The 15,240-nt window shown below is 37.5% G+C and overlaps 1 protein-coding gene and 1 long non-coding RNA gene across 2 annotated transcripts in view; one reads left to right on the forward strand and one right to left on the reverse strand.

Annotated features, from left to right (window-relative positions):
* LOC132520011 (uncharacterized) overlaps positions 1-15,240 on the forward strand; it is a 73,815-nt gene that overhangs the window by 48,081 nt on the left and 10,494 nt on the right. The window contains exon 5 of the long non-coding RNA XR_009540409.1: positions 11,361-11,390. This is a non-coding gene — a long non-coding RNA (uncharacterized LOC132520011). The remainder of the gene's footprint in view (positions 1-11,360; positions 11,391-15,240) is intronic.
* Positions 1-15,240, reverse strand: part of PDE5A (phosphodiesterase 5A) — a 139,590-nt gene that overhangs the window by 47,608 nt on the left and 76,742 nt on the right. Inside the window, exons 10-11 of the mRNA XM_060148656.1 lie at positions 4,747-4,922; positions 1,500-1,559 (exon numbers count right to left, since the gene is read on the reverse strand). Coding sequence (XP_060004639.1) covers positions 1,500-1,559; positions 4,747-4,922 — 236 coding nt within the window. The remainder of the gene's footprint in view (positions 1-1,499; positions 1,560-4,746; positions 4,923-15,240) is intronic.

A 15,240-nucleotide genomic window follows, 5' to 3' on the forward strand; every position in this document is an offset into this window, starting at 1 on the left:
ACTGAATCCAGCAGCCTTCTCAGGCCTATTTCTCAACCTTCCTATAACAAACGATGGGATCTCCTTTCTTGTAAAAACTGTTCTACTAGCCTTCTGTGCCACTGCCTAGCCTAAACCTTCCTCCCAGTTTAACCCCCACTTCGCTGCTTTAGCTGGTTTCTTTTCCTACACCTTCCATCTAAACCTATACCCACAAGAGTTCTGCCTGCAGCCTTGCACATCTTTCTGCACTCTCCCCAACTTGCTCCATTCCCAGTCTTTCACTACCATGGGACTCCCCCAGATCCCGTGATTTAACTTCCAAATCACCGCCTCTAGTTCTGCCCACCAGCCCCTCCCCACTCTAGACCTGCCCTTCCTGGTTGTTGAAGATGTCTATTTGGTTGTTCACTTACCTCAAACTTACCATGTTCTAAATCAAATCTATCCGTTTTCTTTCTTAATATTTCCACTTTTGTTAATGAATGGGATGATCACTCTCTGAATTACCAAGGTCAGGACATCTGAATCATCTTTAGCCTTCTCTCTCCCTAACAGCCCATCACAGATAAGACAGTGATTATATGCACGCATTCTGGAGAGAGACAGTGTGAGTTTGTATCCTGACTCTCCACTTCCTGCCACTGCGACCGTGAGCACGTCCCTTGCTTCATAGCACAGCTGTCCTCTTTACATGAGAAAATGTATGTAAGGGCACGGAGGGTGAACATTTGGCAAGCCATGATGATGACGACAAAGAAAAAGAATCTCAATGATCTCAGTGACCCTTCTCATTCCTTACGTGACTCTCATCAAATCTCATATAGACTTTATGTTGTCTCAAGTAAATTTAAACTCAGAGGGTCAGTCTTGGTTGTCAATGTGTAAGTGGCTCGAATTTTCATTAATCTCATCCAAGGCAATCTCAATCAAGACCTAGAACACGTGATATTCCACTTACATATCAATGTGGTTTTCTCTCATAGTATCCTAAATAAGAATGTAGTGAGAATTCAGCAACTGACCTTATTTGAACCCAATTTCAAATAACATTCTGTAAGCCATATGATCAGAAATTAAAATCACTCTCAATTCTTAAGAACACAGAGTACATTATCAGTTACAAGCTATAAAATCTTTGCTGTTATTACTCTAACCAACCAACCACCTTGCAGTCACCTGTCCACACTTCCCCATGAACTGAAAACTGAATTTAACTTTGGCTTAAGAAAGATGCAAAGATTATAACAATTATTGGAAAAATATCAGAATCATATAATGTATTACAAAATCAATATGATGCTATCCTTTGCTCTGTGTTATCAGTGAGTTTCTAGCCCTGCAAGAAAGTAGATTTGATTAGATATTTTTATAAATGTTCATATAAATATGTACCACATTTAATTAAATGTCTAGGGGACCATTACCAGTAGAAGCAGTTGTCCTGAGAGAAGTATATTTATGTATTAATTAGATGCCTCTAGTTAGTCATTTCTACAAAGAAAGAGGAGGAGGATTACCGCTAAGGATTGGAGCTCTCGTGTTTCTTCCTCTGCAGCTGAAGCATGATATGACAGAACCTACAGGGCGAGAAAAGAAGGAATGCAGGTTATACAAGAGAGGACTACCAAACACAGACCACAATTTCAAGCCTGAGATTCTGCTAAAACTTCCTGCAGAGACAGCTAGACTCCTCAGAACATCATATCTTGTTTGCTGCTTTCTTCAACAGAGAGAAAATCCCAGACTTTGATTCAAATGCTTATTACGGAAACAGAAAGTTATACTCCCTATGTTCAAAGAAAACTGTCACTTTTCCTCTGACATTGTTGATATAACAAACACATTATTTATAAGCCACACTCTTAGGTCAAACTTGGCAGAAAATTTTGGGTCACTTTCTTTTAAAAAAAACTGACTTTAGTTATTTTTACTTGTGTACAGAATCAAGATAAAAGACCTCTGCATAAACTGACATTTTAACGTTGATATTTGGAAAGAAAGTAGCCTAGAAGTGGCTCTCAGATGAAGTATGTAACCACTGCAGAATTCATAAGGAAAAACTGCACAGCGGAGATATAATGTCACACAGACTCAGGATCCTTTTACACTCATATGATTCAAGAACTGAGAAGAGTAGGGCTGGTCTATAAATCTATCCATTAACAGCTGAGGACACCTAGGCTCAGGGATCCTCATGACTTGGCTGTGAGCTCACACCCAGTGAGAAGACAAGAGGGCCTAGAACCCAGCTTTCAACTCCCAATTTAGTACACTTCCCATCGCCCTAGTGAGTTAAGTTGTAAGAAGATGGTAAGGCAGGTTTACTGTCCTCTTATAACTTAACATGAGACTCATTCATTCCCATTTTCAAAAGTGATAACTTTTAAGTAATGGAATAATATTTTAGACATTCTTTTAAACCAAGGTAGTGATTGCATTTTAAACTATCATATTTTAAAAACACATTTTTAAAACTTCATTTTTGACAGAGTCAACACAGATTTACTAAAATCCCTCAAAGTTTTAAAATCAGTGATAAAAAGGTATCCCATGTTCAGACTTTAAATGGTGAGCCAAGTAATTCAGCAGCCCAAACTAGTTTCCCTTGAACTAGTTTTTAAAATTTTAAGCAATTCAAAATCTAAAGCCAAATGGTACATACATCTACTATCTTGTGATTCAGAATGTTATAATACTATGAGATACACTTGATTTGTCTTAGTGTTTGAACCATTAATCACTAGGAAACCTCAGGAACCTTGGACTTGCTGTCTCCTGCTCCTGTGAAATGGACAGGTCATGGCTAAGCTGCTGCTGACACCACAGAGGTGGTTTGTTGAGAAAGGCTAAGGCTATGACCATGAATTAGTCTAATATAAATCAGTGCAATGCAACATGGATAAGTGAATAAAGGAATAACATGACATTCTAAGTTAAAAAAATTAATTTCATCACACACTGAAGATAAAAATAGCACCTTACTCGTAGGGTTGTACGGATTAATTTTGTTAACACAAGTGAGAACACAGAGTAAGCATTTGATAAAGGTTAGCTATTATTGTTGTTGTTTTACTGTCATTATAATGATGTTTTCCAGGTCAAAATAATTCCCTGTCAAAAGAAAACATGAGGGGTTCATGTCCTTAGCTTTTATCCAATACATCAGAAGAAAAAATTTTTCAAGGTTAAACCTGTGCTTGTACATATGCCTTCCTATAATGAATTGAAATTGAAATGTATATATTAAGTGAAAGCCTAATGACTCATATTTAACTGAAGTAAAACTATAGTGTAAAAATAGAAATAAATCTCAACCAGGAAAATATTCAGAGATTTTGAATAAAATGATATGATATGTGGGATTTGCTTCAAAATAATCAATGGATTAATAGGGAAGAAGAGTGCAGAGAAGTGAGCAAGGGTATGGACGGAATAATAGTAGCTACAGGTCAGTAATTACCGAAGTAATGAACACGTGGGGGCTCCTTAAGCTATTCTCTCTACTTCAGCATTATGTTTGAAATTTCCCAAATAGGAAGTTTTTTTAAAAAGAGATAACTTCTAATTGATAGCTGGCTTAGATTCAATTCTTCAGTGCAAAGCCATGGAAACAGTAAAAAAAAATTTGCTTAAAAATTGTATATGCACACACATGTACATATATGTACATGTGTGCATATATGTAATTTGAAATATATGTATATTTGTTTGTATATATACACACACATACGTATGTGTGTGTGTATTTGAAACAGATTTCTACCGGTTTCTAAGCCAAGGCCTCTTATGTAACACTATAGCAAAACTATTAGTGTTATATATTCACATTAGAAAGTAAAGCATACCATCTTGGTTATTGGTAAATCTTGACTTATATATCCTTCTAGCTCTTTAGGTTAGGTATCTGTTTATTAGGGGTTGGAGGAAAAGTTAATGACCCATATCCCAAACATTGATTTCCACTGATCTCTACTAGCTAAGAGCAGGCAAACATTAAAGTATATTTCACACCAGTGTATGAAGGACGAAGTAATGCCCTTTATGAAGTCTATTTCCCTAAGTTGGTCTATGATGTAAGAAATTTCCATGTTACACGAAGTGAACATCTTCAGGCAGTTAGTAAAGTACATCTGGAAAGGGCTGGCCCACTTGGGTAGGCTTGTCCTGCTTGGGAGGGAGTCTGCCTGAGGTCAGTACCCCAAGCCAGTGGTTCACATTCACAGTCACCTGGGGGAGCTCTGTAATAATGCAGATTCCCAGCCTCTACCCAAGCCTTATTGAATCAGAATTTTCAGAAGTGGGATCCACAAATCTGTAATTTGAAAGACTTTCACTTTTCCTCATTTCTGATTCTGAGTGCTTAGGATTTCTGTTTCTGTTTTTTAAAACGTGTGAATACAACTGCTCACAAGGAGAGATGGGGAGGCTCAGGCAATGGGGAAGGGACAGACGGGGTGCAGTGGCAGTAGACATCTGTGTGAATGGATTATTAAGGTCAAGGACTGCTTCTGGCCGAAAAAGCAGAGGACTGAAGGGACCAACGGCTGGAGCTTTGGTTTGGTCATAAGGCCCCTGACAAGTTTCTAAAATATTCTGGGTCTCAGTTTCCTCAGCTGTTTAAATGAGAGAAGGATCTGATCATCTAAAGCACATGACTGTCGTAAGGATACAGTGATGTAACAGACACCAAGAGCTGTTACAGGGAGAGGTGTAAGTTGAGAGTTTGGCCATAGAGACTGAGAAGTCCCGTAAGTGTCAGCCCACCTCTAACGTGACCATCTGCTTGGCCATAGCTCTCTCCACCGCTTCGTACATCTGTGTATTCTGGATCCCCAAGCCACAAAAGATGACAAAAGCTTCCAGAAACTGTTCATCATTTCGGTTGAAAGGCTTAATTTTGCCCGTGGTCTCCTCCATCTTATTAGCAAGTTGGCAAACCCCTGTAAGAATCCAAGAAATCAAGCAAATGTTACTATTCATCCTCACAGTTCTCACTGACTTTAAGACCCACCCCACCAAGACTGTCTTACACTTTTCTCTCAGGAATGCTTGGTATCTCCAAATAAGCAAATGAATCCTCACAAATATAAGCTAGAAAAGTCATCTGAATCAATTTACATGAGAACTTGTTTCACATAGCCCTAAATGTATGTTGTCTGTGTTCAAAAAATCCTAGAGTACTATTTTCTTCCAGACTCGGTCGCGAATTTCAGATCAGCTGAGTCCCCAAAGACAATTTGTCCTTTGGAGACTAATTGGATTTTTGTACATTTGCCAAGAGAGCAATTTTGATGCACATCAGAATTTTGGGTCACACAGACTGCCTCTCCTTACTGAGAAACCGGAAGTTAAATAACACAATTACATACAAAATAGAATGGATGAAACAGACAATTTACATAGACAGTCTAAAGTTTCAAATATGCACCTCTGCATCCAGGAGAATCATATTTCCAATCATTTTTGATACTACAAATAAATGCACATAGAAATGTCTATTTAGTGAGAAATAAAAGCAGAACTAATCTTTGGAGACAATCGTAACCTAACCTCCCAAATCCTGGCCTTTCTTAGAAAGTCAAACACGTAGTCGATATGAATAGAAGATTACATCAAATCTTTACTGAACTAGTTGTTCTATGGGACTCTGAGCCTAGTGGTCTCTGTGAGGAGTCTGATGACCTCCTACCTCTGGGTAACACACTGTTGTTAAAGTCCTCATCTCTTCTGTCTCTGCATATGTAATATAGACTTCCATCATGTGCATGTAGGTACAGTGCTTTAATACACACATGAACTCTAGTCTGCACAGTTTATACTGTGAGAAAGGTGTGCCCACGCCCATTTTACAGATGAAGAAACTGAGTCTCAGGAAGGTTAAGTCATATGCTCCAGGTCACTTAGCTAGTACGCTTATGTCTAAAATTGAAACCCCAGCTCAGCCTAGCCCCAAAGGCTAGTTTATTACCACACTGCTGCTCTGTGCCTTTTCACCCCTGTCAGATCATTGCTAGCAGTTCCCTGACTGCACTTTGCTTGCCCACACCTTTGCCTATGCTTTCCCACTGGCCTATACTGCTCCCCACTGCTCTCTTTCCTGTTGTCCAATAGATCCCTACATGCCCTTCACAGCGAGCTCCCACAGGCCTCCCACTTCCCGGGTGAGGCGGCCACTTCTCCTTTCTATCTCCTTAACTTTGTCATTTGGAGTATCATGGGGGATTTTATTTCTGTCTTTCTTTCTGGACGTACATATCTTGGGCTTAGAGATTTTATTTTTTCAGTTCCACTTCCTCAGCCAGCAATGCCTGGCATATAGCAGGACTCAAAAAATGTTTACTGAGTTAATGAAAGAATGAAGGATTGCAGCTCTGACCCAAACCACTTTCCCATGAAGACTATATTCTGTTATCTCTTATTTTTCCTGGAGCACAAAAGGATTTTATAGCATCCGTGATGATGCATGGTTGCACATGAAATCCCTTTATTACCACTGGTGTGCACTTTATTTTTAACCCTACAAATTATCTGTATTCTCATGTTGCTCTTTTTTGTTTGTGGGAGTTTTTCTACTTTAGACAGTAAAGGTATCCTTATCTATCTGTATTAGTACGGCAGAGATTACTTCTCTAACACATTCCATTATCAAGAAAAATTTTAAACAAGACATAATGAATCTGGACACTGCAAGTAAAAACTGTGAGTAAATATGGCAATCGGTATTCATTACCTTAAAAGACCATGTCCCACGTACGGTAAAAACGCCTGGGTTATATCCTCCAACCTTTGTGAATCCCCAGATTATAAATACAGAACTGTTTATATAGGCTTCTGGCTATCTCCCAAATCACATTTTCTTGAGGGTCACGCATTCTGTGCCTTATCCTCACATCACAATGTGACTGCCTTTCAATTTTTACTAAAGCTTTCTCCTAGTTGATGGCCATTTTTCATAACCAAGATTTTTCTTTGTATCACTGCATAAGATTGACTGCATGTATGGGAAGGAAAAGACAACCCGGAGGGGTTGAGACGTGGCCATCAGGCAGTCTGCTGGGCCTGGGACCGAGGTAAGGAACTCTTTCCTGGACAGCGGTTCAAATCTGGGCCTCAGCCAACAGTCATTGAATGAATATATTAAGCGGTATTAACTAATACCTCAGGAATTGAAAGGTACCAGAATGGCATGTTAAGTGTACAAGTAGGAAGAGTTGGCTGTAACAACCACAGCTCAGGGCAGAACAGCTAAAGTGTGTCTGTGTCACAATCCACCTCTATAGATACAGACACGCAGACACAGAGTTACGCTCAGGGCAAGAAAATGGGTAAAGACAAATTATCCCTTTAGGAATATAATTTAATCCTTCTTTGAAAGCAGTCACATTTATACAGCATTCAAGACAATCCTGTTGATCTCTTTACACCCTTCATAAAATTTAATTCTATCAAACAAAAATACCCAAGTCGGAAAAAAAAAAAAAAGCTATGAAGAAGAAAAGGTTCATAACAAACAAATAGGGTTCTTTGAGAAAATGTAAAGCTTGGGCCCGTTTACAGATGGTTTTCACAACTTATTCATTAAAGATCTGGAAGAGTGGATGAAGAGTACAATAATGAAATTTAAAACTGGTCATTTGAAATGCCACATCTACTAGTAAACCATATAAAATCAGAATCACTTATATATAAAAACAAAGTAGTTATTGCAGAACCAAAAATAAAATCACTCAACGAAAACCAATAACTATATACAAAAATAAAATAAAACATTCAAAAATATATTAGGAGAAAACCAAGAAGTAGTACAGTTAGATAGCAAACTATCAGTGTTAATATTAGAGTTCACAAAGTACTTGTCCAGACATTATTTCACACGGTCATCACTGCAGCTCTGAGAGCTAGCTGGCACTGAAGGCATCTCTGGAAATTATGCTGAAGGGACTGGACAGTTTCTAAACACACACTTATGTTTCCTTTTCTATAATTCCAGGGATCAGATGTTGTTACCAACCACAGTTTTCCTTTTGGCCTCTTGGCAGAGCAGGGGGTCAATTCTTATATCCTGCTTGTGGTCTCCTGTCCTCTCTCCTACACAACATGGGCTCCAAAATTAGCATCCTGCCTTGTTAATGTGTAAGACTTACCCTTCTACCCTTGTCACCTACCTTGCCAATAATTTTTTCCCACTTGTTATTTGTCAATTATCTTAACTTAGGGAGTTTTTTGGTTGTAGAAAAGATTTCATTTCTCAAGTAACTAAAACAGTTATCTTTTAAGTTTTCAACTATAGTGTCTTGCTTTTAAAAGAAGCTTCCCCATTTTAAAATTACATACAAACCTATAATTTCCTCTGGTACTTTTACAGATTCATTCTATCACATTTAATCTTTTAATTCTACTTAATTTTTTCCCTAAATTGCTACTGGATTCTTGCAAAACATAAATAGTTATCCATTCTTTAATAATTTGCATTGTCACCTTAAATAATAAATTCATACTTATTTCAACTATGTACTTTTGTCACATTTAAATGTTATGAAATCAGTATGCATCCTAATCAATTGCTTGTCATTATGTAATTGAAATCATTTTTCTTTCTTAAAGATATATAAAATGGTGTCTTTCAACCAATGGCACCTTAGAAACAATGAAATATACTCTATTATGCACAGTAACACAACTGTTATATCAGACTTGAGTCTGCATTTAGACTTTCTACTGTGTTCCATCAATCTTGCCATCTCTTCTAGCACACATATAATACTTTTAATAATGTTACTTATACAGCATTATTTTAATTTCTGACAAGGCAATTCTCTATCCATCAACTCTGATTATTTGATAATTTTTATGCTATTCTTCCAGATGAATTTTATATATGTTGGTCAAGAACTCCTCTACCCCCTGAAAAAAAAATCTTATGAGGACATGTATTAAAATTGATATAAATCTGATCTGCAAAAAGTTAACATCTTAAATAACAGATTCTTATTGTCAGGAAATGTTATATCAGTTCACTTACTTAAAGATAACTTAAAGACTTGCAAGTTATCTAGTAGACTTTTATAGTTTTCCTCATATAGATGTTCCTATTTCTGACCAAGTTTATTCCTTGTTACTATTGTAAACGGGATGATTTTTCCATTATTATTTTCTAAACAAATTTGTCTTGGCTTGTAAAAAGTTATTTTCTTTTAATAATTTGATAGCCAGGAACTTCCGCAAGTCTCTTTTTAGATAGGTACTTTCAGCTGATTCTTTTAGGTTTTTTCATTCAACAATCATATCATTTTGTAAGTTATTTTGCCTTTGCGTTTTCCATGCCTCACCTTATTTCATCCTTTCCTGTCCTCTGATTGCTTTGGTAAGGATTTACTTTGGGCAAGAGTTGTTTTGTTTTGTTTTGTTTTGTTTTGTTAGTGACTTTAAAAATATAACTTTCTCAACTACTTCCATGAAAAAAAAATTAACATCTTTATTGGAGTACAATTGCTTTACAATGTTGTGTTAGTTTCTGCTGTATAACAAAGTGAATCAGCTATATGTATACATATATCCCCATATCCCCTCCCTCTTGCGTCTCCCTCCCACTCTCCCTATCCCACCCCTCTAGGTGGTCACAAAGCACCGAGCTGACCTCCCTGTGCTATGCGGCTGCTTCCTACTAGCTATCTATTTTATATTTGGTAGTGTATATGTCAATGCTACTCCCTCACTTCGTCCCAGCTTACACTCCCCCCCTCCCCATGTCCTCAAGTCCATTCTCTACGTCTGCATCTTTATTCCTGTCCTGCCCCTAAGTTCGTCAGAACCATTTTTTTTTAGATTCCATATGTATGTGTTAGCATACGGTATTCGTTTTTCTCTTTCTGACTTACTTCACTCTGTATGACAGATTCTAGGTTCATCCACCTCACTTCGTTTCTTTTTATGGCTTAGTAATATTCCATTGTATATATGTGCCACATCTTCTTTATCCATTCATCTGTTGATGGATACTTAGGTTGCTTCCATGACCTGGCTATTGTAACTATTGCTGCAATGAACATTGAGGTGCATGTGTCTTTTTGAATTATGGTTTTCTCTGGGTATATGCCCAGGAGTGGGATTGCTGGGTCATACGGTAGTTCTATTTTTCGGTTTTTAAGGAACCTCCATACCGTTCTCCATAGTGGCTGTATCGATTTACATTCCCACCAACAGTGCAAGAGGGTTCCCCTTTCCCCACACCCTCTTTTGTGAAAAATTTTAAACTCTCCTTCTGTTAGTATTGGTTATTACCAATTTTTATAGAATTTCTCCATTCCATCAAAACATATTATTTTTTTGGTACATTGTATTATCTAACATCTTTTAAAGTTTCTTCTGTATCTGTAATTACATTTCCTTTCTCATTCCTATTTGTGTTTCTTTTATTTCCCTCATTATCTGTGTTTATTATTATTGTGTTTGCCCATTATCTCGTTTTACTATCCCCTCTCATTTCATAAATTTATCTTTTCAATTTCTTTGCTCACTTTCTTCCTATTTATTTGTTTACTTTGGGGGCAGCATAGAGGGTGAGAAAGAGAAAGGTGCTGTCTTTCTAATTTCTTCAGTTGAACACTTAGTTCAAATAACTTCATTATGTCCTAATTAATAATGGCAAAATATTTAAAGCTATATAACTCCTATATATATAGCTTTGACCTTGTACCTTGAGTTTTTACGTTAAATTGATACAACCACTAATTTTCTAAAATGCTATACTTTCATTTTGACTTTTGATTTCTTCTTTGTCATTTGGAAGAATGTTTTTCAGTTTCTAAGTGAGCTTTTTCCTTCCAGTTTATCCTTTTATTACACATTTCTAGTTTTAATGCACTGTGATCCATGACAGTGGCTGTCAATTCTACTTTTCAGAAATAACTAAGTTTGTGTTGCATGTGTGTGTATCACTAATATTTGTAAATTTCTGATGAATATTTGATAGGAATTTGTGTTTTTAAATTATGAAATATAAAAGTAAATATTTATATGCCAATTAAATCCATTTCATTTTCTGTATTAATCAATTCTAATGTTTCCTTATATTTTCCTGTACTTTAACGTTCTGTGAAAAGGATCCTAAAGACTCTCACTATGATCACCATTTTGTCCACTTCTCCTTGTATTTTTAATAGCTTTGGTTTTTGTATGTCAATGATGGTATTTACTTTATAGAAGCATTTATGACAATTACACTTTGTGAATTTAACTTAATCAATGCAAAGTGATTCTGTATCTTATATGTTTTTACCTTAAAATTTACGTTGTCTGATATTGATATCTCTACTCAAATTTTTCCCATTCTGTGTAAAATGTATTCTTACAAATAGTATATTCTTCCTATCTTCTAGAAATTCCTCAATGTTTCTGGTCCAATAAAGGTAAGCGTCTCTGTTTTCCAGGGCTACTATGAGGTTTCTCTTATTTTTCTATTTCTTCAATCAATTCTTGAAACTATAATCCTTATATTTATTTTTATTTTATAGATTTTCACTTTTATAATTTCAAGCTATAATCTCCTAGTTTTATTTTTTTCTCATTTTCTTCCCATTATTACTGCCCCTACAGCCTTATTTCCTGGCACTTCTTATCACTAATCATAATTAACAATTCTTTAATTGGGAAAAACTGTATACTTTAAGCAATATAAGCAGTATGTACCATGGACGACACTGCACAGTGTAATATTTGCATTAGGAAAATCCTAGCAAATATTTTTAAAAACAAATGAATAGTTAGTGATATTGCCAAATGATATAATTTAATATGAAAAATAAAATTAAGGAGTCAAATTTAAACTTACATAATTTTACAATATTTACTTATGCCTTGGGATCATATTGCAACACATAGATGAGCAGAGCATTAGGACGGAAATCAGTTTAGAAAATATATTCAGTAAGAAATACATATTCCCCTCTCATACTTCACTGTCAAACAACGTGTGGTATAACACTATGATTTTTATTACTTTTTCACTAAAAAAAAAAAAGATGAAAATGTAAGCTATTTAAAGTGGAGATGTTCTCAACAATATTTTTTGGATGGGAATGGAACTAATTTCTTCAAAATATGCCCTGAAATTGACATGGAAAATTTAGTCTAATAAATAGGGGATATAATTGGTTAAAATAAGTAAATTTGAATGAGGAAGTATTTTCTTAATAGTGTTGAAAACAAAGTGGTGGAAACACTCTGTGTTAGCCAGAGCACTGAGAAAACATTTGATATGAAAAAATACCTCAGGGAATACATTTGGTGATACAACAGGCCCCATACTGGTCTAATGTCTATAATTTCATCTAATTGTCAGTAATGGGAAAAAAAAGGAAGGGAAAGAAGATTACCAAAAACACATGGGCCCGTCTGTCTTTCTGCATGGAAACTCTGTGGGGATTCTGTATTAGAATTACATACTAGCAGAATCTGGTCTGTGTGACATGTAAGAAAAATGATCCATGGCCATGATATTTTCCTTGCTGCATCTGTGAGTACAAAGTATAGTTGAGAATTCAAATTCTCTGTTTTGTCACACTTATAAAGACAGCAGGGAACACTGGAAATATTCCCTCTTGAAATTAACCTGAAAATGCCCCCCCAGAAACCCCACCAGGGAAATCATTTTTTCTTTCTTTCTTTCTTTTTATTGGCAGGGAATTTTTCCTTTCCAAAGACAACATTTACTTACTTTTGACTCTGTTATCAAGCAGGGTGACACAAAATGTATGCCAAGAGAAGTCTGATTATTTCAACTGGTATTTCTTTCTTTGTTCACTTGTCTGAAACAGTGACAGGAACACAGAATGTGGATTCTGAAGGGATCTGAAAGGTTAGTTAGTTGAATAATGTGGCCATAACCTTTTTTTTTTTTTAAATAAATTTATTTATTTATTTATGGCTGCATTGGCTCTTGCTGCGCACGGGCTTTCTCTAACTGCGGCAAGCGGGGGCTACTCTCCCTTGAGGTACGCGGGCTTCTCACTGTGGTGGCTTCTCGTGTTGTGGAGCATGGGCCCTAGGCGTGTGGGCTTCAGTAGTTGTGGCACAGGGGCTCAGTAGTTGTGGCTTGCGGGGTCTAGAGTGCAGGCTCAGTAGTTGTGACACACAGGCTCAGTAGCTCTGGAGCATGTGGGATCTTCCCGGACCAGGGCTCGAAGCCCATAACCTTTTTTTTTTTTTTTTTTGTGGTACGTGGGCCTCTCACTGTTGTGGCCTCTCCCGTTGCGGAGCACAGGCTCCGGACGTGCAGGCCCAGCGGCCATGGCTCACGGGCCCAGCCGCTCCGCGGCACATGGGATCCCCCCAGACCGGGGCATGAACCCGTGTCCCCTGCATTGGCAGGCGGACTCTCAACCACTGCGCCACCAGGGAAGCACCCATAACCTTTTAAATGCTTAAAGGGAGAGTGGAGCCAGCCGGATGTTGTGAGCCCTATTCCCATCCAGGGACCTTTGCACTTCCCCCAAATCCTCTTACTTATCACATGTGTAAAGTGATGAAAAAGCCTAATGTATAACTTCCTTCGGCCACTCCCCATTCCCAGTTATTCCAAAGAGATGCTGCTGAGAAAAAGCGATGATGTGCCTTGATGTGGCAAGTTGCCACTCTGTCCTCCTTCTTATCAGAACTTATTAGTAAATCATGCATTGCTTCTGGAATCCATTTCACATTTTCAAAGGTCAAAGGCAGCTTGTGGTAAGCTCTATACTTATATCAAAAAGCATTTTAAAGAAGTATAACATGGGAGATTGGCATTGACATAAATACACTAATGTGTATAAAATAGATAACTAGTAAGAACCTGCTGTAAAAAAAAAATGAAATTCAAAAAAAATTTTAAAAAAAGGAAGCATAACATTTATAATGTAGTTTTCACCTAACTCCTAGAGTATAAAATTTTATATCCTAAACATTTATGTAGTTTCATATTGGAGGGCACCCTTGTCAGTTTTCTTCTGTTGTTTATATTAGAGATCTGATCGGTGATAATCTTGAAAAGAGAGCTGACATATGGATTCACTAGGCTCTACTTTTTTCTCTGAGAGCTGAGAAGCGTGCAGGTGATGAACAGCCTTCAGGGAATCGCCAGGCTGGTTTCCAAGAGGCTTTATGAGGCAATGCACTGGAGTCAGCAAGCCCAGCCCTGTAGGGTTACAAACTAGTGTACCATGCTGAGGACAGATCCCACTCTCTGGGGTAGAGAACAGTACCTAAGTTCACAAGACTGATTTATAAAACCAGAATAGTATCAATGTCCAACAAGAAATAGATCTGTCCCAGGAACCCGAGTACGCGCACCTGCAACTCAGCCCATTGCCTCAAGCCCAGTTCACCGATTTACAATGAGAAACAACTGGCAAAGCGAGCAGTGTATTTGAGAGGATACGAAGAATGCATTCTCTTCCTATGAGTTAACATATCTTGGAAAGAAAATAATCAGAACAAGGGAAGTCAGACTGGTGGGTTGTTTAATGGCATAAGCCCGTGTATCCATCTCACAGTGAGGACACATGCCAGCAGACGGACTGGAATCACCGAGCAGTACCAGCTACAACCTGCTGCATCCATCGCCACGCAAGCGCTGGCCTTGCCAAGTGGTCAGCATACCCTATACGCTGCTACAACCTTCTTCATCCATCTCCATGTGAGAGGCAAAGGTTCCCTGACTCCTGCACACAACTGGAGAGGCACTTTCAATATTTGTCCTTTTTTCCTCCCATTTTCATGAACGATTCCCCCCCACCCCCACACCTTTCTGACCAACACTCTTCTTTAATAAAATTATAGTCAAATCTTACAACCTGGAAACTCATCAGAATTTTTAAGGTAAATTTATATAGCTAAGCCTTGCTCCGTTAGGGTTTTAATTTAAAAGTTTAGCCTCTGTTCCAAGTTCTTGGGAGAATATTTAACAGTTCAGACTGTTTTCACAGTGTCACTCATGCACGATTGGCATATAAAACCTCACATTTTCTGTTCTACGTTTAATATAACCTGCAATGCCAAGAAATAAATATGTCGATAATAGGAAACATCATCTCATTTTTCTGAGAATGCCTCCTTCCATCATTCCTGCAGTAGACATATTTTACTAACCTTCACGTAAGAATGTAAACTCCCTGAGGCAGGGGTTTTTGCTTGTTCACTGACTTATCCCAAGTGCCTAAAGCAGCGGAGTGTTCAATGAATACAACCTATGATCTAGACCATGTATTCAAAAAAGAAAAACCA

This window comes from Lagenorhynchus albirostris, chromosome 4, assembly GCF_949774975.1.
Source record: "Lagenorhynchus albirostris chromosome 4, mLagAlb1.1, whole genome shotgun sequence".
Taxonomy (NCBI): Eukaryota; Metazoa; Chordata; class Mammalia; order Artiodactyla; family Delphinidae; genus Lagenorhynchus; species Lagenorhynchus albirostris.